The sequence below is a fragment of the Gorilla gorilla genome, chromosome 1 (genome assembly GCF_029281585.2).
Source record: "Gorilla gorilla gorilla isolate KB3781 chromosome 1, NHGRI_mGorGor1-v2.1_pri, whole genome shotgun sequence".
Classification (NCBI taxonomy): Eukaryota; Metazoa; Chordata; class Mammalia; order Primates; family Hominidae; genus Gorilla; species Gorilla gorilla.
In genome coordinates, this window is record NC_073224.2 from 183,453,924 (window position 1) to 183,478,992 (window position 25,069).

General features: G+C 44.0%; 1 protein-coding gene across 1 annotated transcript in view; it reads left to right on the forward strand.

Annotated features, from left to right (window-relative positions):
- The window catches only part of PLPP3 (phospholipid phosphatase 3), an 84,820-nt gene extending 60,832 nt beyond the window's left edge, over positions 1–23,988 (forward strand). Inside the window, exons 5-6 of the mRNA XM_004025865.5 lie at positions 6,601–6,777; positions 22,080–23,988. Coding sequence (XP_004025914.1) covers positions 6,601–6,777; positions 22,080–22,205 — 303 coding nt within the window. The 3' untranslated portion in view covers positions 22,206–23,988. The remainder of the gene's footprint in view (positions 1–6,600; positions 6,778–22,079) is intronic.
- Positions 23,989–25,069: the final 1,081 nt, after the last annotated feature.

The window sequence follows — 25,069 nt, forward strand, 5'->3', positions numbered from 1 at the left end:
AACATAGTGAGACCCTGTCTATATATATATATATATAAAAATGATTTAAAAAGGCTGTAAATTCCCCGGGGGAGAGATTTTTTGGTCTCTTCATTCACTACTATATCCTACTTCCCAAAATAATGCCTGATACCTAGTAAGTGTGCAATAAATATTTGATGGATGAATGAATGAATGAATTTCAGGTGTTCTGACACTCGGGCCATCCGCCTTTCCATTCCGATCAAAACTTTTTTTGTCTCCTCATCACGGACTTGATAGATTGCTAAGGGCCTGTGTAATGTAGGGAAAGTCTTTGCTGCCTCTTTGCTGAGCTCGCTCCCTATTGACCCTTTACCGTGCTGTCCCATGAGAACTGTTTGTGTGTCAGAGGGTTTGTTGAGTGCCAAGGAAATGGAAGTGGCTGTGCTCTGACAGCCCTTTCTCTGGGCTGTGCTTGTTAGCCATTGAGGTTTTGTTCAGCATGTATGGCGCCCTGGAGCCTGGGGTCTGGTATGCCCACGAGGTGTACCCACAGATCCTGGGAGCGTCTGTAGAAACTCCTTTGGGGAGCAAGATTGTTGTTTCCAAGGGGAATCTGTACCAGATGTTTTTCCTCTTTTTTCTCCCTATATCATTCACTCACCCCACCACACATCCATCTACTTCTGAGTACCTATTCTGTGACAGACCCTGTGTGAGTGCCTGGGGACACCAAAAGAGCTCATAATTTTGTGTGGAAAGCCAGAGAAGTAAATAGTGGCCAAACAGCTGGATGCATTCTCTGCTTAGGGGTGGACTGAGGGGATGGAAGTGGCCCTCACCTCTGCTATGAGGTATAATGAGTCAGCTCTTAGGCTCCCTTCAGCTTCAGATCAGGTCAGAGATTATTCCACTGTAACTCTTACAAAAGCTGTACACTTGTGTTTCAAATGTGGAGGTTGATGGAAGTGTGTGCAGGTGAATTAGAGGAGTCTGAAGTTCTAAATGTCCCCTGGAGGTTGTCCTTTGGTGTAGTGCCCTCAAACTGCCTCTTTTCTCCAAAGACAGAGGTCCAGTATAAAAAGACTAAGACTTTATGTGAAGCAGTAATTCCCTAAGGAAGCCAGGCGGTTCTGTGCTTAGAGCACAGACTCAGAAAGAGGCAAATATACTCAATGTACATCATATCTCTTGGTTACCTTGAGCAAGTACTGTGGCCTCTTTTAGCCTTGATTTCTTCGTCTGTAGAATGGGCACAGTGGTATCCACCTAACAGGATTATTGTGACAATTGCAGGTAATGTAATTTAAAGCACCTGGCCCAGGGGCTACACCAATGCTCAGCAAAATGGTGGTTTTCTTTCCTCCCTCTGATAGTGACAGAAGATAAGATAGGATTTTCTTCTAAAGGAAAAGTCAATCGAAAATTCTTTTGTCCTGAAAGTAGTTAAAGAACATTCCAGAGAGATTCTACAATATGTTTGCAAGCTACCCACCAGGCACATGAACCAGAGCCCAGTGAAAGCCATAGAGGAAATTAGAGAAGGGAGAAAGTTTCTCACTGGGTGTCAGTGGTCTGGACTGGCTTCCAGGAAGAGGGTAGGCAGGGACCTAAGGAAGGACAAAAGCCTTCTTTTCACTCTTAGCAGAGCTGTCCCAAGAGCAATGGAAATGAAGTGAGAGGACAGTACAGACCTGTTCCACCAGTATGCAAATCATGTAATGAAACACAAATGACTTAGCAAGAACGAATGTGACTCACACAGTCATCTGACTCTGCTGGTTCAGACCAGAGGAACAGCCTCAAGTTCAGTCGGACCTTTCTAAGGAGGTTTTGTTGGAATTCCACAAGACCCCAGTTCTGAAGGTAGGACAAAGAAGGAGAAGAGAACTCCACTGACAGAGTGAGTTCTACATGCCAGGGCCTTACATACATCATTTTGGGGCATGGGAAACAGACATACACCTTTCTTTTTCTCATATCCACAATCAGCAATTTTTTTTTTTTTTTTTTTAGCAACGGAAAGTGAAATCTTAATACAAGAAAAGGCCTTTAAGATTATATACAAGCTGTACGTAGCAGAGAAAAGGTTCCAATCTAGTTGCTGTGGCTGCAAATCACTTTCTGCGGTGTCATTGTGGGGCTTGGGAAGTAGTTTCAGAGGGCTGATTCTCTAGCCCAGAGGCCTTCATGCAGATGGGGAAGTGAATGCAGATAAGCCAGAATGTCAGTAGTAGACTAGAAGAGGTCAAGATGATTAGACTTTCAGGTTTTGTCCAGCTCTACTTACCCTTTCAGGGCACCTAGGACTTTACTAAAGCCCCTCTGGGTATTCTGATCTGGGAAAGTGTGTTTTGGCCCATAATAGGGGGATGACATCATCTATCAGCAGGGCTTGATTTCCTTTCTTGAATAAGTTGTACCTGTCTCCTGTGGAGTGGGAATAAATGGAGCCTCCAGAGTTACTTGTCCCCAGGCTCCAGAATGTACTCACTGATCCTAGTGAGGCCCAAACCTGTGGCCTGGAGTGGCTTGTGTGAACTGGGTTCTACACTGGCAAAATCCAATCCATTTGGCAGCAGTGAAATTGGAGTGGGATGGAGAAGGTCATTGTATCCTTTCATCAATCTCAAAGCCTGTTGCTACCGGCTTATTTCTCATATCAGATGTAGCCACTGGATGGAAAGTCATTGTGCAATCTCATTCTTGACTCTTCTTTTAAGTTTCACCAAAACTTACTTGTTTTGGTGACATTGCCACAGTCATTGAGTAAATGTCATTCACCAGGGCAGAAAGGTAACCTGGATTTCTGAAAAGTATCCTGAGTGCCCGTCCTGTGCCGGACAGGTTCCTTTCCATGTCATCTCCTTTGATCCTGGAAACCCAGAGAAGGAGATAGTACTGTTCTACCTATTTTACAGATAAGGAGACTGAGGCTTATAGAAGTAAACTGACCACCCACTTAGTAAGTGACAGAGCCAGGACTGGAATCAGGGCTGTTGTACCCCAAAATGCACTTTACTATTGCACTGCTTTCCCCAAAATCCCCTGCTACAGACACCAGGATCAGTGCTGACCTTGAGGCATTCCTCCATAAATGTATTAGTTACTGATGGATATCAGGGAACAAGCTCTCATCTGCTTACTGTGATGTCTGACTGACTGCTTCCCAAAGGCGTTCTTTTCCCTTGGCTCCCTACTCCTTTCTCATTCATAAGCACTCCCTTCCTTTCTGGAGCTATTCTGATGACTGGTCTCTTCCTCTCTTCTCAAATTCTTCTGGTGTATTTATTTTTTTCTTGTATTAAGCTCCAACCTTAAGTATCTGAATCAGGGGAAGGGGAGATGTGGGCTTTGTCCGGTTGGGAAACACGCCCTTCCTCTGCCCCACCCTTGATTTCCAAGGCTTGTGATCTAAGCCTGCATGCAGGGGCAGGGGGAATGGTTGAAGGACTCGTAACAAGCATTTTCCGAGGACCTACAGATTTTTCAGCAAGGGAAGTTAGAAAATCTTGCCGCTCCAAATTAAGAAATGTGATTAAAGAATAAAATCACCTATTTATTGAGTAGTATTTCATGCTATCCTCTTGATCTACATTATCAACCAACCTGGACCACAGCCTCTAAGAGAGTGGTTGCTACACTTATTTTATATGTGAGAAAATGGAGGCTCAGGGAGGTTTTCCTGATTAAAATCTGTGCTCTGTCTGTTATGCACCCCACCCTTGTCCACTGCCAAGAATAGCTGAGGGAAGGCCAAACATACTGAGTACACTGCAAGTGGATGATTCCTTGTTCTTGAATTTGCCATTGTCCTGAAGACTTGTGTTGAGTTGGAGCTAGACTAACACCGTCTTCATCCCCATTTCCAAAAGGAGGCATATTTTCATCCACTGGTAGGTCATTAAGGGAGTAGTCTTTGGCCTATAGCTCCAATTCACTGACTTTGGTATTGCCTATAGTGACCCAGTCTTGCCTAGAGCTCTTGAAAAGCACTGAGAGTGTGGTACTCAGTGCTTTGCATGAAATCACTTAATTTTTCACCATTGCTTACAGTAATATTTTCCAATTGTGATTCAAATAGGTAGATGTTCTCTGAAAATAGTGATTAAAGGTCAAATAAGTATTCTTTCCTTCAGGACTTCTCAGAGCCTTTAGTAATCTTATAAGCATGATAATTGACAAAAATAAGGATTTAGTATAGAACATTCACCTATCTTTTTTGAAGAAACCCTTAATATTCAGTGGAATATGGTTTGGGAAAGACCGGCCTCCAAAATAAGGTCTGGGTTGCTTAGTTTAACACTGAAAGCCCTTCGTGAACTAGGCCCTCCTTGTCCCTGCAGCCCTATTTCTCACCACTGCTCACCCCCCTTCCCCAACACCCTCTTCTCCAGCTATACTGAACTATTTGAAGTTTTGGGGAACTTCTGTGGAAGGCCTCTGAGCCACCCCTCTGCCTGGAATATATATCCCCCACTCCTGCCCCCTTAAACCCAGCAAATACTCATTCACCTTTAGGATTCTGGTCAAGTATCCCTTCCAAATAGTAATTGACCCCAGCCTCTAACTTCTTTCATAGCTCCTATAAAACACATTAGTATACTTATTTATTTTCTTGTATCCCTCAACTGTCTGCTCTATATGTCAGGATTTATAAATCCTCATTTTTCTTTGTCTTTAGCACTTTTCATAGTGCCTAGCTTCTTTCTTTTTTTTAAATTTAATTTAACGTATTTATTTATTTATTTATTTATTTTGCCTAGTACCACAGATTTGGTCTTTTAGATTATTTTTAATTTTTTTCCCCGCATCTTTTTCGGATGTCCATGGCAATCTAATAGTATTTACATATCAATTTCTGAATTTAAAAGTTTAGTGTTCTAAGTAAAATTCTCACTCTCTGTCTCTTCAAATTGTCCTTTACCTCCTTTATTCCATAAAGGCTCTATGCTATCTTCTTTTACATTTTTAACTGGTTATTATTTATATATGAGAAAACCATTGTTTTTATCCCTTGTTTAGCAGGCAACGGCCTCAGTGTGATCTTTTTTGTCAGTATTCTTATTTTTTCCTCTTAAAGTTTTTCCAATAATACATTTATATAATTTCAAAATGATTATAAAGTAGTCTGCTGTCTTCCATGTCTGCTTATTTGAAATAGCGTTCCATGTAGTTGAGGATTCAGTCCTAGACACTTATGGCTAAGAATGATTCTGGGATCTTCCACTCTTCTGTCTCATCAAGACTGGCCACTGACTTGCTCTTTTCTTGCCACCGAAGGAAGGTGTCCATCTGTCCCAGGAAGGACAAACTCATGTCTTCAGCACTGCCGCAGGTCTATCTTTAGGCAATCAGCCTCCTCCCCTCCGCTCTCTTCCCTTCTCCTGCCTCTCCAAATGCTTTGATTTGTAGTCGGAAGTTCCTCTTGTCCACTTGCCTCTTCCCCCTCATTTCCCAAGTTCCCACAGGAACCTGGGAATAGGTTGTGCCCAGAGGTTAGAACGGAAACTGCAGCAAGATAACTCTGAGGGGACAATGCCCAGTTGACGTCATTTCAACTACTTTGCTTCAGCTAGAGGTGGTTTTTTTTTTTAATCTTCCATTTTTCTTCAGGTTACTCTTCTACTCCACCCTGTCTAGTGTCTGTCAACTTCTATTTGAAAATTCCCTGGCATTGTCTCGTTGGTTTATTGTTTCCTTATATTCTCATTCAATATCCATAGTTCCAAGTGGTGACTTAGAAATGTGTCCTTGATAGAGTTGCTTTCTTCTGAAGCAGAAGCATCTCATTGGGGATATAATAACTTCCTCTTATCATTGCATATTTAATTTCTGTGCTGACACCAGGTAGTGTAGGGATTATATAGCCATAATCCCCAGGGAAATACACAAATGTGTTAAGTAAGTTGTCATCAGTTGTAAAAAAAGAAACCTTTACAAGCCCTGGTTACTGCTCTTTAATTATTAGTTTCAGTCAAGAGGAAGATAAAAGGAAACTATCATTTATTACGTTCCTAGTATGTGGCAGTGTGCTAAGGCCATTTACATATATTCTATTGCTTAGCTTTCCCTAGTTTATCTCCCTAGATAAACTCTATTTTTCCTATTTTTTAGTGTGAGAACTAAGACTCAGCATTTATTTATTTATTTATTTACTTACTTACTTATTTATTTTTTTGAGGCAGAGTCTCACTCTGTTGCCCAGACCGAACTGCAGTGGTGCGATCTCGGCTCACTGCAACCTCCGCCTCCTGGGTTCAAGTGATTTTCCTGCCTCAGCCTCCTGAGTAGCTGGGACTATAGGCACATGCCATCACACCCAGATAATTTTTGTATTTTTATTACAGATGAGGTTTCACTATGTTGGCCAGACTGGTCTCAAACTCCTGACCTCAGGTGATCTGCCCACCTCAGCCACACAAAGTGCTGGGATTACAGGCGTGAGCCACCACGCCTAGCCAGGCTCAGCATTTAAATAACTGGCTTGAGGTCATGTTCAAATTGCTGTATCTACAACATGCCACCCAAGGTCCAGATGATCCCTGTTCGTAGAAATGTAGTGTGTGTCACCTGGGGTTATAGTGCATGTGAGTGGGGAGTCACTTAATGTCTGTTCCTTTTGTCTCCTTTCTCCAGCTATACCTGCAGGCCCGCTTCACTTGGCGAGGAGCCCGCCTGCTCCGGCCCCTCCTGCAGTTCACCTTGATCATGATGGCCTTCTACACGGGACTGTCTCGCGTATCAGACCACAAGCACCATCCCAGTGATGTGCTGGCAGGATTTGCTCAAGGAGCCCTGGTGGCCTGCTGCATAGTAAGTAGCATCTTGTCCTCAGTATGCAAGTGGAGCCCTGGACTGTTGCTTGTTAAATGTTTCCAGCTCAGTGACTAAAGCTGGAGAGCCCTCGTTCCCGTCCTCTGCTTGGTGTCTGAAGAGTCACCTGGCCTTAGGCCTTAGGACTCCTTCAGTAAAATGAGAATAATTCCTGCTTCTTCCCAGCCTGTGAGTTTTGATCCGATAGGGTCTGTAAATCTCTGCAAATACAGAGGGTTTGGGCTCGTAGAATGTTGCAATTGGAAGGGAGCTGAGGTATTGTCCAACTGGCTCATGTTATAGATGAGGAAATTTAGGGAAGAAACTTACCCAAGGTCATGTGTCAGCAGGTCATGCTTAGTGTCATGCTAAGTCTGTTGACCTAGTAGCAAGATCTAAGTCTCCTGACTCGAGTGCTCACATGCTGTTTTGGTGGACACAGTACGAAATGGGACTTCTCGGCTTCTTGGAAAATGCCTCCTCTTCCCTCTGTGACCTTGGGAGTGACTCACACAGACCCTAAACTCAGTGTTCATTGGAGAAGAGGAGGTTATCTGAAGGCTGAGCCCTCTCTCAGCCTGAGGGCCTCATACATCGAGTCACAGACTTCCTAGGGATAACTTGGGATGGACCACATACTGATTTGCCCCAAATGAATGGGTTACCTTTTCACATACTTCATCTCTGACTCCCGGTGAAGGTGGGAGAAGGCATTGCACTTCTCTGAGCCTCCATCTGTAGGCACTGCTTTTCCTGCCTGCTAAGAGTTTTGAGGGGCTAATTCAGCGAACATGACTGAGCACCTACTTTGATATTGTGACTTCCTGGGCCCTACTGAGGGGAGCTCACCCCAGCCCAGCAGGAATCCCAGAATACAATAATGGCTGGATATTTAAGCACCACACGTGTAGGTTGTATTGTTGTTAGTATTATCCTTGCTCATTCACAGTAAGAATTATGAACAATAGAGAGATCTAAACCAGCTTCTTATCCTTTCCTGGTTTCTGAGCCTGGTTGCAGGCTTATGTCTCCCTATGCAGCCTCTCCCCAGCTCCTCTGTAACAGCACTTAACACTCTGGATTGAAATTGTCGATGGGTGTCTTCCTTTAGGCTGTAAGTTCTTGGGGGCAGGGACCATGTGTAATATATATGTTACTCTCCCTGTCTTATCAAGGCCTCTCAGGGATTCTAGCTCAGACTAAGCAAATGTGTGCCTAACAAGCAAAAAGCCAGAATCAATGAGTTGATCTAACCTTTCTTGAGAACACTGTAGGGAGTATTTCTTGAAGGTATAGGAATGAATAAGGCTCAGCCCTCCCAAGGAAATCCCATTCTTGCTCCTCTCACAGCCAGGCCAAGCACAGGAGCTCAATGCCATGGGGGCTGTCATAGTGACATGTGTAGGGGGCTTCAGCAGGCAGGGAAGCACCTGACTCCATGTGCAGGGGTCAAGAAGAGGGAGAAGGAGTTGCAGCAATCAGAGTGGGTGCCACGAAGAAAGCAGTGTGTGAACTGCCTGCAGCCTTTGACATGGGAATCCCAGCCTACTGGACTGGCTGTTTTAATGGCTTTCTCCCTTGCTTTATTTTTCTTTTTTTCTTTTTAAAAGTAAAGGCCAGAAGGGAGAGAACCTGGGGGAGCAAACCGTTAATGAGAGCAGCTGTCACTGACCGGCTTGTTCTCTGGTGCCCGGCCCTTTAATGTGAGGTGACAGTGGGGGATGGGTGTTTGCACTGAAGGGTAACCCTTTGCTGACTGTGCCCTTCTGAGCTTTGCTCTCAGCAGGAGGACAGCCCGCGGGGGCCTGCTGTTGTGGTTCCTTCTTGGCGCCACTGCCCTAATTGGAGTCCCCTGCACCCCCAATTAAAAAAATTAAAAGGTTGGGGGATCCTTACTAGCCTTCCTCTCTTTTATATCCTAAAACATGGGCCATAAGCAATTAGACAGAGTGTTCGGGAGGACTATGGCTTATTTCCAAGAAGTGAAATGAGGGTTCTGACTTGTGTCCTGTTTGGCTCTCGCTGACTGTAGCACAGTATAGGAATTTGATCCTAGCGTTTACAAAGCACCTACTCTCTGCTGGTACCATTCTGATGCTTTACCCATTGTTTTCCTTTTTTTTTTTTTTTTTTTTTTGAGAGTCTCGCTCTGTCACCCAGGCTAGAGTGCAATGGCACGATCTCGGCTCACTGCAACCTCTGCCTCCCAGGTTGAAGATTCTTCCCCCTCAGCCTCCCAAGTAGCTGGGATTACAGGCACCCACCATCATGCCTGGCTAATTTTTGTATTTCTGTAGAGATGGGGTTTCACTGTGTTGGCCAGTCTGGTCTTGAACTCCTGACCTCAGGTGATCCGCCCGCCTCAGCCTCCGAAAGTGCTGGGTTTACAGGTGTGAGCCACTGTGCCCAGCTGCCCACTGTCTTCTTTTAGTCACATTAAGCCATTGTACTACAGCCATTTTACAGAAGTAACTAGCTCAGAGAGGTAACTTAAGTTATCCAGGGTCAGAGAGCTAATAGACAGCTGCACCACGATTCTCATGGACTCAAAGCTATGCCCTCTGCACTCTGCAAGGAGAGGGGGTCCCTGAAGCTGAAGGCCCTGCAGTTAACCCGAAACAGAAGCTCCATAGTTAGCTGCTTAAAGAGTATCATTTAATTGTGTCACGGAGTCCTTCCTAACCCTTTGGGTGGATCCAGTTATTGCTTTGAGTTTGAAAGCCTGATTTACAATGTAAAGATAGTTTGGAAAGGGGTGATAAATCTCTTTCCCTGCCTTTCACTCACTCACCTGTGAACATGCAAGAACAGGGACTCAATCTTACTTATCATTTTTCTCCAAATGCCTGACACCCAGCCTTGTGCTCAGTGGGACCTCATGGTCCAGAATGGCTTGGAATCACAGCACTGAGAGATTCATTTCATTGAAGCCATCTGAGAGGCCAGGACAGGGAAGTGCCTGGAAGCTGTGGCTACTCAGAATAAAAGTTTGGAAATGTTCAGCTGGGAGGAAAGAAGGTAGTGTCTTTTCCAGCCGTAAGCTCCCAGGATTCTGTTGTCCTGGGTTTGATTGTGAGGGAGACAGAAGCAAAGCTCAGGACCCTGGATTGAGCAGAGATGGGTAGATCTGTGAGGAGGTGTGGGGAACCAGAGACCACGTGATGAAGGCACCAGGTGCCCGGGAGAGGGAACTGTGAGTAGGATGACAGGCATCTGCCTCATGGGTTTTGCAGCTTTATCAGGGTTGTGCAATGTAGCTGTCACGTGCCAGGCAGGAGTCTGTGGCCTCTGCTCTGCTTGTGCCACATGACAGAACTCTTCCCCGCGAATCAGGGCAGCTGTCCCAGGGAATCCCAGGAAGGACCAAAGTTCTCTTCTTACTCACAACTATGGCTGTATTGAATGGTTTTTGAAACACAGAGACATCACCTGAGGTTAAGAGGATTGATAAAAAAGCAGCATGTATGGCACAAAGGCCACCACTTGAGGTGCCAAGAAACACAGAATCCATTTTCCAGTCTGCCAGATAACCTCCTGAGCCAAGCCTCTACGGACTCCCTGTTAATTGAGTTGTAATCTTTGCTGACATTTGCTGAGAGCCCAAGCACTCAGAGAGAAGGTAGCAAAGCTGGAGTTGACCCCAGACAGCCTGACACAGAGCTGGCACTCCAAGACCCAGGCTTTGGCAGGTCTCCTCTCATCTCTCCACCCCTTCACCTCCCGGCATGTCAAACATTTCAATATTTTCCAACACCTGAGTTTCTATATTAGATACCTGTCCCCTTTGATGGAACACAGTTCCAGTGTCACCTCATCTCTGATGAAACCTTCTGTATTAGTTGCCTCTGGCTGCTGTAACAAATTACCACAAATTTAGTGGCTTAAAAGAATGCAAGTTTCTTTTCTTACAGTTCTGGAAGTTGGGAGTTGGAAAAGGGTCTCACTGAGCTAAAATCAAGGTGGAACACATTCCGTCTAGAGGATCTAAGGGGAGATCTGTTTTCTTGCTTTTTCTAGCTTTCTGGAGCTACCTGAGTTCCTTGACTCATGGCCCCATTCTCCACTTTCAAAGCTAGCAGCATAGAATCTTCACTTCTCCCTCTCTCTCACACACACATATACTTTCTCTGGCCTTTGCATCCATTGTCACACCTTCTTCTGTGACTTTTGTCCCTTTGCCTCCCTCTTTTACAGATGCTGGGACCACCTTGATAACCCAGGATGATCTCTCCATCTCAAGATCTTAACTTAATCTCATTTTGTCATGTAGCATCATTCATTGCTTCTGGGACTTAGGATGCGGGCATCTTTGGGGGACATTGTTCAGCTTTCCACAACTTCCCCAGTCCCTGGAGACAGTATTGTCTCACTTCCTTCCAGTCTCCCATGGCCTTTTGCACTTTCTTCCTGCCATGGCTTTAGGCCTCATCTACTCATGGCCTGCTCATATGTCTGTCTCTTCAGCTAGATTGTGGGTGCCTTAATAGCAGAATCCATGGCTTAACCTTCTGATTATTTATTCTCGGTACGTAGTACAGCAGCTAACACAATAGGTGCTTCGTCAGCATTGGGTAAATGGTGAATGATGAATTAGCTTGTGGCTTCAGGCCAGACACTTCCCTTCTGGGCCTAGTTTCCTCACCTGTGAATTGAAGCTGGAGGCCTTGTAGCTCCATGACCTTTGTGCACAGACATTCTATGGCACAGCTGACTTTGTAGTAACTGACTGAGGTACAGTGCATTAACCCTAGAATGCTGGTTCCATAACTGCAGAGCCTTAGGCAACAGGCATGACAGCCAAGAACTTTTACCTGGGTCTGTTGAGGGTAGATCCTGTCACAACAGGCAGACTTGTCTAGACAAAAATCACATGTCAAATGGAAGCCTGGTTTCCTCCTCCATTGCTTACTAATTGAATGCTTTCCAGAAAAGGAAGACAATGGAAGCCAGCACAGACAGAAAACCTATACAGTGTCATGAACTCAACACAAAGACACAAGCACTTAGGGTCGGATAGGCCTGCCTGCACACCTTCAGAGATCTGGACAGAGGTACACAGGACAAAGGAGAGGGCCACAGCCCAGATAGACCATGAGGTGCATGGGCAGACCCAATCGTACTCAGAACCACAGACACACATAAACAGACAGACGAAAAAAAAAAAAAACACAGGCTCATATTGACTCTCCCAGCCCCCTCCCGCCTACACACTCACTAAGTTACCCCTACCAAAGATGTGAACTTTACAGTTGGACTCACACAGGGACTAGGACGAAGGAACAGACATCGGTTCATTTCCTGTCTGGTGACAACTTGCATATCTGGTCACCTCCTCCCTGACCCTCTAACAGATGGCAAATTAGGGGCCCCTGGGAGGGGTCAGGGGAGGGCCCGGCTGCCATTGCTGTGGGTTCAGCAGAGGAAGCAGCTGCTCATGGATTTCGTAAATACACAGCAGAGTCTTTCCTGGTTTTCCTCTTCCCGGGGGTGTGGCTCCGCTTGCCGTTGCTCTTTTGTGAGCTGCTATCTTCCTCCAGATGTAGGGAAGGGCGAGGGCGTTCTTTGTCTCTGCCCCAGTGAGGTGACCTTGGGAAAAGACACCAGCAAGAATGCCAGTGTGAAGAAGAGTTCAGCGATGACAACCCCTGCAAAAGGAAACTGCAGTGCAGGGAGAGGCCAGGACACGCCCAAGGACACATAGTAGCAGAGTAGGAACCAAATCCCCAGTTTCTTGATTCCATCTAAAGGGCTAAACAGTAAATTCCAAGCATGCTTGGCCATGGATTTGCAAGGCCTCTTCCTTCTCCAACAGGAGAGAGTCCCATCTATTCCCTTCTGATTTACTCCAGGGCTGCCTGGGCACAGGGGAATGGATGAAATGAGCTCCCAAACCTCTTCTGGCCCTGCAAAAGTCTAGCTCTTTGCCCAGTAATGTGACCCTGAGGTAATGTGATCTTGCCACTGCTGCCCCCCACTCTTAGGCAGGCAGAAACATGGATGTGGGAGAGAGAAGGAAGCAAAGAAATAAACTTTGGCCGCTAATAGATAACGACAGTATCTTTGTAGTACTCTACAACTGTTCAAAATACAGTTGACCTTGAACAACATGGGGACTAGAGGTTCCGACCTCCAGCACAATAAAAAGTCCAAATAGAACTTTTGACTCCCTCAAAACTTAAAACTACTAACAGCCTACTGTTGACTGGAAGCCTTACTGATAACATAAACAGTCAATTAACATATATTTTGTATGTTTTATGTATTATATACAGTATTCTTACAATAAAGTAAGCTAGAGAAAAGAAAATGTTATCAAGAAAATTATAAGGAAGAGGAAATATATTTACTATACATTAGGTGGAAGTGATCACCATAAAAGTCTTCATGCTGGTTGTTTCCATGTTGAGTAGGCTCACGAGGAGGAAGAAGAGGAGGGGTTGGTCTCGCTGTCTCAGGGTTGGCAGAAGCAGAAGAAAATTTATGTTTAAGTGGACCCATGCAGTTCAAGCTCATGTTATTCAAGGATCAACTGTACTTATAAAACTTCCTTTCTTGTTCCCCTGCTAAGATGGATGAGCTGACGAAGCAGAGGTTCAGAGAGGGAAGTTGTATTCCTGCCACTTGCTAGGTAGGCTGTCAGGGCAAGTCACTTCACCTCTCAGCCACCTTTTCCAGTCCCATGAGGTTGGGATGATAATACCTAACATGATTTTTGGATTGAGGATTCAGAGAATTAAAGATACATCATGCTTGGCACATTCAACATATTGATTGTGAATTGTGCGTTAAGTACTATGCTTTGTTTAAAGATTCAGAGCTAAAAGGAGTTGGTCCTTAAAGAGCTTATCTAGTGCAGTAGCTTTCCAAGACTTGACCACCATCTATAATAAGAAATACACTTTATATCATAACCCAATAGAGGCACCCACACATAACTAAAACAAATATTTCACAAAAATAAGACTTGCCCTTACTGTGTGAGAAATTCTGATATTTTCTATTAACCTTCAAAAATGCTGGTGGTGACCACCTAGTTAGTTGATTTTGTAGCTTGCTAATGGCTTGAGAATGATCTAGTAGGAATAGACATGTAAACAGACAAGTATGATAGAAGGGCACGGCTGCTGGGATGGGATACACTACTGAGGACAGTGGGGTTACAAGAGAAGGGGTGATTAATTCTTCTTGAGGGTGTTGGAAGACTAGAAAGAATTTTTAGAGTAGGTAATTCTTTAAAAAATGAATGGTCATTTGCTGTAAGATACAAAAGATAAGGAAGGGAATTCCACGCAGAAGGAATACCACAAAGACATGGCGATGGGTGAAAACATGATATGTTTTGTGATCCTAGAAATGCAGAACAATGAAACTTGGGGGATAATGGGGAGAGGTGACCTCAATGAATAGTAGCCTCATTCTCCCTTTCAGCTTCAAAATTGGATGGTTTCTGGGAATGGGGTCCCCTGCCTTTGTTGAACCTTGGTCATCTTTGGGTACTATGTTCCTAAGCTCCAGCTCCTACTGCATTTAGCACCCCATAGACAGAGCTGTCAGTCCCCTGGGTACTCCTTACCAGACACCCTCCCTAATAGCCTATGAATATTTTCCTGGAAGGTTCCTTGGCATAGATTCCTGTTCTCCATCAGTATTGCCCACAACTTTCTTTAAAGGGCGGGGGCGGGTCTTCCTATGTTGCCCAGGCTGGCCTTAAACTCTTGGGCTCAAGCCGTCCTCCCACTTCAACTTCCTGACTAGCTGGGACCACAGGCACACAGCAGCATGCTCCGCAAAATTGCTCTCAACTTTCTTTGCTCCTCTAAACCCTCTTTGTTCGTTTTGTGGGACTAATTTCCTTCACATTCCTCAATAGCAGTGATGATGTGAATAGTCCTCCATAAGGCTGGGTGCGTAGTGGCTTACACCTGTAATCCCAGCGCTTTAGGAGGCCGAGGTGGGTGGATCACTTGACTTCAGAAGTTCAAGACCAGGCCGGCCAACATCCTGTCTCTACTAAAAAAAAAATACAAAAATTGGCCAGGTGCGGTGGTGCACACCTGTAATCCCAGCTACTCGGAGGCTGAGGCACAAGAATACTTGGACTGGGGAGGTGGAGGCTGCAGTGAGTGGAGATCGTGCACTGCACTCCAGCCTGAGCGACAGAGCGAGACTCTGTCTCAAAATAAATAACTGAATGAATGAATGAGTAGTTCTTCATAGCTACAAAGTGTTTTCACATATATTCCATGTAAGCCTTACAGGAACCACAGGTAGGTGGATTTTTTTTTTTTTTTGGAGATGGAGTTTCACTCTTGTTGCCCAGGCTGGAGTGCAGTCTCAGCTCACCACAGCCTCCATCTCCCAGGTTCAAGTGATTCTCCTGCCTCAGCCTCCCAAGTAGTTGGGATTACAGTCGTGTGCAATCATGCCCGGCTAATTTTTGTATTTGTAGTAGAGATAGGGTTTCTCCATGTTGGTCAGGCTGGTCTCGAACTCCCCACCTCAAGTGATCCGCCCACTTCGGCCTCCCAAAGTGCTGGGATTACAGGTGTGAGCCACCGCGGCCAGCCGGTGGATTTTAAAAATAACATTTGCACACAAATACAGGGCAGACCCATCATCTGCAACTATAAAACCTTTTAATCTTGTATAAATTCAAGACAAGTGTAACAGCTTGGATCACACACCAGTAGAAATTTTGGGACTATATTCTGCTGTCTGATTTCCAGTGTCACACTCTTTTCCACCTCATCATTTTCCCTCTCAGATATACTAGGAAGTCACTCAACAGAAATGCTCACAAATTCCCAGTGCCAAAAGCCGCTGAAAGCCCTTTATTGAGGTCAAAAAATAATGATTGCAGTTGGATAATCCCATCTAGTTAAAAAAAAACGGCTGCCAAAGATGGCTTTTCTTTAGATAGCACTTACTGTACTTAGGGCATGAGGGTGAGCCAGGTCCCAAGGCTTTCTCCTCCAAAGAGGGTTATTCCTTCCTTAATCCATGAGATTGTTCAGTATGGTAGACCAGAAAGCTAAAAGGAAATCCCAGGGCCAAATCACATGGGAATGCATGCAAAAGGAGCAACAGCCATGGTCTTTATGCTCACATGGTGGAGCTCTAGTAAGAGCTACAATTTTTGAACTCTGAAAACAGGGATGACTCAACACAATCCATGCCCTTGAGTAGCTAGCTCAGTCTAGAAGGGGAAATATGACACAGCATTTAAAGCGTCACGTGTCAAAGCCTATGGCCTAACACTAAGATGGAAGGTTATTAAAAGTTCAATATGGGTACCAAAGAGAGAAGAGAAGGGTGGTTCAAGAAAGGTAATGTTGTGCCCAGTGTAGATTGTCTAAGACACACAGCCATGCAATGGCAGATCTAGGATTTGAGCCCATCTGTTCATCTCCACAGATTGTCCACTAATGGCTCTTTTAACTGTACTCTGGATAACAAATAACTGTAGTGTTTGCTAAAATGCAGATTCCAGATTCTCAGTAGGTCTTAGATGGGCCCAGGAATCTGCTATTTCAGGAAGCTCCCAGGTGATTCTGAAACAGATGGTTTGAGGACAACACTTTAAGAAATACCAGAATAGATGATGCTCAATTTTCTTGAGGTTCTAAGATTCTAAAATTCTTCTGCTTTTATAGTTATCTACCTTTGCTAGCATTTTAGCTCAATGTGTTATGTAAGGATGGGATTCCTATTTTCAAGGAGTTCACTTACACTCAGGGACCCTAGGAACATTTAAAGGATAATTTTATTGTCATAATCTGCCCTTAACAAAATTAACAAAATGACCCTCAAAATTTGCTGATTCAGCCATTCCTAGCAATGAAAGGAGGAACCTGGCTACCTACCAGACTTCTTGTTTCTGGTGTACTTGGTTCTTGGTGACCTCTAGGCAGGCAGCACCCCAGCAGGCTGGACTGTGTGTGCTCCCTGGAAGGCTGACATTTCCGGAGTGTGAATGCTGGCAGTAAGACATTGGAAGCATCTTCCTCTTTGAGTGTGCCAACTCTTGGCCAAAGATAGCTCTAGAAATTGTAAGAACTTCGAGAGCAGATTCTTTTTGTCCTATAGAAAACTCCCATCAGCATATTGCGTCTACATCCAGCTAGAATGTGTCAGATTTCACATGTTCATTCATAGTCTCAACCACTCTTTTTTCCCCCCTCTCTTTTTTTCTTTTTCCCATTTTTTGTTTGTTTGTTTGTTTGTTGTATCTCTTCATCACGGTGAATGGGGTTCTTACAGCTTAGAGTTGTCTTGTTTGTGTGTACTCATGCTCTTGAAGGAAGGGGCTACATTGTCCACAGTGCTTGGGTAAATTAGATCATATTCCACCCTGGGATCACAGAACAGTTTACTCCTTTTGACTCAGGAGGAGGTCAGAATCACTTCCCCATAGATAAATCCATAGAAACAGAAAGCAGATTGATGGTTACCAGGGGCTGGGGGAGAGAAGGGAATGGGACATGACTGCTTAAAGTTTATGGAGTTTTATTTTGGGGTAATGAAATGTCTTGGAATTAGATAAAAGTGATGGTGGTACAACACTATACAGTACTACATGCCACTGGCATGGGGGGCAATCACTCCCCCAAGACAATGTCACAGGCATAGGAAAGCAGAGTTATATATATTTCTTTCCTAGCATAGTTATCGACATTTTAAGAGTTTTTATGGGAATAAGTGCAAAGATTTCTAGAGTTGAAAACAGAACTAGAAAGAAAAACATTGCCTCCCTCGCACACATACCCACCCCAAACATATCGCCTCTACCAGCTGCAGTCCTGTCCTCAACATTTCAAAATCCATCTCTTCTTCTTTGTCTTTACTGTATAGGTGTTGTTCAGGACTCATCCTCTCCTAGACTCTGTAATCCCTGCCTCCAGGCTCACACTGCATGCTTTTTGACTCCATCTCCATTTTAGTTACCAACATGATTTTTTTTTTTTTTTTTTTTTGTCTGAGACAGAGTCTCGCTGTCTTGCCCAGGCTGGAGTGCAATGGCACCATCTTGGCTCACTGAAACCTCCGCCTCCCAGGTCCAAGTGATTCTTCCGCCTCAGCCTCCCGAGTAGCTGGGATTATAGGCACCCACCATCATGCCCACCTGATTTTTGTACTTTTGTAGAGAGGGGGTTTCACCATGTTGGCCAGGCTGGTCTCTAACTCCTGACCTCAGATGATCCACCCGCCTCGGCCTCCCAAAGTCCTGGGATTTTAGGCGTGAGCAACTGCACCTGACTTCCAACATGATCTTAATGCAGGTCTTTCCAACGTGTTGCTTCCCCGCTTTCACCTTGACAATGATTCCTAGGGCCAAAAGAATGAGATCTTAACTTTTAACATGTCCCAAGATGCTTTTCAATATCTAGTCCTCTCCTCTCCAGCGTCTTTGACTGCTCCGCCTTAGATATACTGAGCTTCCTGCAGCTCCCGGATGTGCTGTACTCCCTTTCTCCTGTGCCTTTGCACACACTATTCCCTTTGCCTATAACATCCTAGCATTCACTGCCTGGTTAACTCCTCCTTATCCTTCAAAGCTAAGATCAAATAGACAACCTTTAGGAGAAGCCTTCTAAGGCCTGCTTCCCACTCCCCTTCAGTCTGGGTTAAATGCCACATTCTTTGTGCTTCCTCAATTCAACACCCTTGCTTCCCTCCATCATAATCCTTAATATGCTGTATTGTGGTCATCTGTTTACCTGGCTGTCTAACTCATTGGCCTATAAACTCCTTGAGGGTAAAAGACTGTCTTATGTATATTCATTTTCATATTTTTGGAGTTTAACACATAGCAGGAATCCAATAAGTATCTATTGATTGCATTCATTCATTTTCCAAAAAAAGAGTAATTTATAAAATTCAAAGAACTGGAGAAACAGAATTGAAAACAAATGTTCTGCGCATTGTAACTTAGATCTCTTCTCTGTGCTTAGGGTATAGTTTTTCTTGTTTGTTGGAACTGTATTTATTGTCCAATGTGTCCTTTCACACAGCAGAGATCTGTGGAGTAGGATTGTGGGCTGGGAGTGGGTTTATCCCACAGACCTAAGACAGCTACTTAATTTGTATAGACCCTTCCCAGCCTGGGCCTCTGGGTTTTCCTTCTGGGTGGAGATCATCTTCTGTAGGAAATGGAACTGCTTCAAGCCAAGAAGCTTTTACTTTTACTAGGTCTTTTTGTGTCCTGCTGTTCAAATATTAGGAAGACTGAGCCCTGTTTCGGTCTTGACAATATTACGTTTCGTGATCCCAAAAAAAAGTGTTTGTGTAACCTCAAGTCATGCTGAAAGTGAAATACAGCTTAAAGTGGGATTCTGCTGGACCTGACTCAACTTTTCACCTCACCGCTTGGCTCCGTGCAGGCAGTATTTGAGTATGTGGTTCCCCCTCAAGTCTGTAGGAGTTGTATTGTCAATAAAGTCCAAGGCCAGAGTGCTTGCTTTCTAGTAAGTAGAGAGAATTTTTGAAATTCAACGACAAACATTTATTAAGCCCTTATTGTGTACAGGGCTCAAAGCTAAGTGCTTTGGGTGATTCAGGGTGATTAGGGATAGGATTCCATCTTCAAGAAGCCTCCCATCTAGGAAGAAAGGTCGATAAGCATAGTTTTGGACACATGGGGACCATGGCTTTCTCTGGGCCCAGTAATTACTTTGGTATCCAGATCATTAGAGAACGGAATGCCTTCTATTGAACTATGTAACAGTCACAGGTTTAGATCTTCTCAAGTTATTATTGCCTTTAATCTTCATATGATTCCTATCCTGCAGTTAGGGAATGGAAACCCTAGGATGTAGTGACTATGAGCTCAGAAAATTAGGTTGGGAGATAAGCCAGTAGATTGAGGTGGTAGATTGTTCAAGATCTTGAAGGGGGGAAGGTGGGGGGAGGGACGGGGGAGCTGTCCCCAGCTATATTTGCCCTTGGCAGATGGGATGGATTCTGGGAGAAAGCTCTAAGAAATTAGGCCTGTACGACTTATTTTCATGAGTCTAGCTGCTAAGCTGGAATAAGTGAAGTTAAAAGTAGTGATGGGCCAGGCACGGTGGCTCACACCTGTAATCCCAGTTCTTTGGAAGGCTGAGGCAGGCGGATCATGAGGTCAGGAGTTCCAGACCAGCCTGGTCAGCTTGGTGAAACCCCGTCTCTACTAAAAATATAAAAATTAGCCAGGCACAGTGGCACGTGCCTGTAATCCCAGCTACTCAGGAGGCTGAGGCAGGAGAATCCCTTGAACCTGGGTGGCAGAAGTTGCAGTGAGCTGAGATCGTGCCACTGCACTCCAGCCTGGGTGACAGAGTGAGACTCTGTCTTAAAAAAAAAAAAGAAAGTAGTGATGGGGAGGGATTGATCAAAACCTCTTCCTCTGAGACAAAGTGAAGGATAAAGGGGAGGATAATTTTGAGCTACAGATGAGGACATTGTTGTCTGCACCCCTCAGATGATAACATCATTTTAGTACAAAAAGAAGTAAGGCCACTGGGGGAGATAAGGGAAAATGTGGAGCTGGGGCTGGGGCTGGGGCTGGGGCGGAGAAGAGTTGAAAAGTTTAATTATCTTCTCATTGAACTTTAATCGAGTCTGTTTCCTTATACTGGGGACACTTGAAAACAGTTTCCCAAACCAACTACAAAGAATTTTCTGGCAGGGGAGCCTAGAGCCTACTGGCAGGTTGTGCACAGATCTTTTCTTTCCTGATCCTCAAGTTTGACTCTGACTAGGAGACAAATCTTTTGGTACCATGGTTTTCACTGTTCAAACCTCCTGACAAAAGAGAGAAAAGACTTAATTTTTTCCTTTGCAAAGTGGTACATCAATAGCACTCAAACTGTGAATGTATTAAGATGTTACACTTCTTGGCTAATATTTCATTTTCTTGTAGTAGCATAGAAATAGCCTAGCTTTTTTTTTTTTTTACAACAAAATAATACTTATTATATGTTTTGGTAGGTAATATATGCAATGGGTACAAAATTCAAAAGGTACAACAGGTTTTACAGTGACCAGTAAATGTCTGTTTCACCTTTGCCTTCTAGCCACCCAGTTCCCTTCTCTTGAAGTAACCAGCATCACCAATTTCTTGCTGTGATTTTTATAGCACTTTCTTGATTGCCGTGTTGCTACAGAAGGGACATTGTGAAAATGAGTTTAACAAATAATTCAAGTCCCTACTGTGGCCAGGCCCTGGATCGCTAGAGCCTTAGTTTTGGTAAAATCTTATTAAGAACTTCATTTTCTTGCCTATAATGTGGCCAGAGTGAAACCACAGTGCTGTCGTTAGTAGTGAGCACATTACCATCTGCAGGACAAAGACTCATCAATTCAGAAGGCTGTTGGGTGTAGAAACTTTGATAGTGTTTTAGTCGCTATTTTGAAATCCAGCCAAGTGTTTCCTATTAAATTACATGACTGATAGCTGCTGCTTATGGTTACTTAGTAAAAACTCCTGTTGCTAAATGGCTCAAATGGATGTCTGTGTGTTTATTTTGCCATCTAATACAAAGCATAAATTTTTCTTACTCCAGTAGCTCATCAAGCCCTTGAATCTTTCATCATAAGCTCATTGAGGCGGGAACTATGCCTGTGCCATCCTCACACCTTTGCAAGTGGCATTCAATAAATGTTTCTCAAGTATTGTTCAGACTCAGTGAGGTCACATCCCCAGGAGGAAAAAGGACGCTGGGAATAAGTGATAGGAGATTTGTCATTAACCGTTCCTCCACGTTAGTTGCCAACTTTCTTAGCTACGAGAACCTGGTTTCTTGACCCCCATCAAATGGTTGATATCACTAAGTTTTCAGGAAAAAGTAGTCACCACTGCCTGACTTCAGCTCTTGCTGATAGGAGTTCATGTTAGCTGATCTTTTTCGGTTACACCCTGGATTCCTTTGTGAGGAAAGGGAAAGTAGTGTGAATTAATGACTATAACTAATTATGACCTGCTTCCTTTGTTTAGGAACTTATCTTTCATTGCTATTCGTTTGCCTTGAGAAATAAGGAAGTATGGGTTGCAGATATGGGCAATGGACTGAGAGTCCTTAGAAGTGGATTCTACTGAACCAGTGTTGTGCAACCTGGGACAGTCACTGCCTTTTCCCGGGTCTCAGTTTCCCTATCTGTACAATAAACCTTGATGATATGATCTCTGTTGTCCTTCCCTATTCAAAGAGTTATGATTTGGGGCCCCTTTTCCTGAAGTCTGCGCTCCTCTGACCTTCCTTTTCCCTCTGTACCCAGACCCCCGATGTTAGTTACTGACTTAGATCTCTGATTTGTGCTTCTAGGTTTTCTTCGTGTCTGACCTCTTCAAGACTAAGACGACGCTCTCCCTGCCTGCTCCTGCTATCCGGAAGGAAATCCTTTCACCTGTGGACATTATTGACAGGAACAATCACCACAACATGGTGTAGGTGCCACCCACCTCCTGAGCTGTTTTTGTAAAATGACTGCTGACAGCAAGTTCTTGCTGCTCTCCAATCTCATCAGACAGTAGAATGTAGGGAAAAACTTTTGCCCGACTGATTTTTAAAAAGGAAAAAAAAAATGTTTTACTATGTGGCCTTCCAAAATAGGTAGTGTTCGCCTATGTGGAAACAACAGCAAACTAACACCAAGTGCCAGAGTCCTGGATGTGCAATTGGTTTAAGTGTTCATGTTCTAGTGAACACAGCTTGTTCAGGAACAAACACTAAAATGATTTGAGTAGAGGCTGCTGGTCACCTTTTGTGACCTGAGGAATCCCAGGCCTGTGAGAAAAGCAAAAATTCACATTGTAGCACATGATGCCAGAAATAGCACTGAATCAAGAAAATAGCCATTGCGGAGCTGCCCTCTTGAGTCTTTCTGTCCATCCCATTCTATTCTGTACTGTGACTTTAGTTCAGGAAGTTTTGTTTTGTGTTTTAAATAAAAGGAAAGAGCAAGTTTGCTCAGTCAAGTGATCAGATCCCGAATCTAGATTCCCACTTCAAGGCTTTATCACCTCCCCTGCCCATAGGCCAACAACCATAGTTCCTCACATTAGTGATTAGCAGACTCTTTGTGGACGAGTGAATTTCACAAACAGCACAATTTCAGAAGAAATCGAGGGCACAGGCCCTCACTTTTCTTCTTTTGACGCATCATCCTGTGATGTTGAAATGTCAATTGCAGGATGCTGATGTTGTGCACGTCAATCACCGGGCACTTGCACACTCTTAGAAACAGTTCGACTTCGGTTACTGCCTTCTCCCTTGAAATCCTTGCTGCCTGCCCACCAGGATTTCCTGTGAGGGCCTGGGAATGAGCAAGGCATGGTCTGCCACCAGCTGATGGAAAGCAGCCTTCTGTACAACAGATGGGAGGGTGAAGGGGGCAGAATGAAAATCGAACCAACCTTTTAGCTGTTGCAAATCAGAAGGAGCCAGAGAAGCAGGCATGAGAGGTTACCCTTCAGGATGACAGAGCTGAGGGTCTTTGTAGGAGTTGCTCTTGCTGTGTAAAGCACTATTGTCTTGGGGTTGAGCCCTAGGGCAGTTCTTGGTAGGTTCTGCTGGGCAGAACATATGGGTTAAATCTCGGTAGAGAGTTTTCCTCATCCTCTATCCGTAAGTGTCCTTCCATGCAAGGTCCCACTCTAGGTGATAGACAGGGACCCCTTCTACTGAACCTTTGAGGAAAGGAGGAAGGAAGAAATGCGTTTAGATCTTGGATGCAGACCTTTCAAAGGGTTAAATGTAACCATATGGATCAACCACATGCACATCCTTACTACAGAATCCGTCCTTTCATTTCAACTTATAGCAAGCTATGATTTTTATATATAAATATTATATAAATAATGTATAAAACATTAAAAGTTAACTATGTAAGATATTATTTCTGAAACAATTTAGCTATATCCACTATGATTATAAACTGTGTCTCGACCTGTGTTATTTACATTAGCTGCTTAAAAAAGCATTGAGTTAATTTTTTTAAATATCAACTAAAATATCATAGTTCTGTGGTAGACATTGTTTTATAATGAAAGAAATAACTGCAACTAGAGAAAACTGTATAAAAACATTAAATTGTCAGTATTTTTGTAAGGTTCCATTTTGTAAAGAGAATAATATTCAAAGACTTTTGTAGCATACAAAGTGAAAACTTGTATCTGCGAAACTATACTTGTATTAAATGTGCTTTTTAAATAAAAGCTCGTAACACAACTAATTAAGGACTTGCAAGCCTGGAGTGTTTGAGAGATGTTTGTCTCAGGTGTGTGGGTAGGAGAAGGAAGCATCGCGGGCTGGCCTCCTTGAGTGGGCTTGCCTCATCTCAGCGCACCAACTCCTGATTTTTTTCAGTGGGAAATGTGGTGGTCATAGGGTAGATACTGATGTCTGCCCTGCTCTTTCATCTCTGAAAGCCTGTTTGCAGAACGAGGCCCTGGCTCTACCCTCATCTCAGGCTCTTCTAAAGAGCTTTTGTATTCTAAAGAGGATTTTTCCATCAGAGAGGTAGGAGCTGTAGGAACCCCGAGGGCAGATAAGCAGCCCTCACTCTAGATAAGGTATGCTGGGGGAGCTTACTGAGGGAATCCTGTACACAGCCCACATCAAAGGAAGGCTGAGAATGGCCTGTGGCTCCTGCTTCCCTTCCTTGTGTTTCTCCAACCTGGAAGAAAAGGGGAAGCTAGAAATTCACATTTATTGAGCACCTGTGTGCCAGGGATTTCTGCCTATTTGTTCTGTCTGATCTTCACAGCAGTTATTTTGAGAAAGAAGGAATACTAAAGAATGCAAAGATGAAATGATTAGTCTAAGATCCTAGAGCATTAAATTGTAGGATAGGTCTTATATTAATTTGCTATAGCGGCTGTAACAAATTACCACAAACGTAAAACAACATAGATGTATTGTCTTACAATCTTGGAGGCTCTAGGCAAGAAGCTGTTTCCTTGCCTTTTCCATTTTTAGAGGCCACCCACTTTCCCTGGCTTGTGGCCCTCTTCATGTTCACATGGAGGAAGCAACATTGGGTAGAGTCCTCACTCTGCCATCTCTTTGGTTCTCCTCTTCTGCCACCCCTTTCACATGTAAGGGCCCTCCTTGGTGATTACACAGACCTGCTCATAATCTAGGATAATCACCTATAGTAAAGTCAGTTCACTGGCAAACTTAATTCAGTCTGCTGCCTTAATTCCTCTTTGCCATGGAACATATATTCACAGATGCCAGGGATCTAAGACATGGCCATATTTCGGGAACCATTATTCGGAGTACCAGAGTTCACCCTCTGGCCCTCAAAAGAT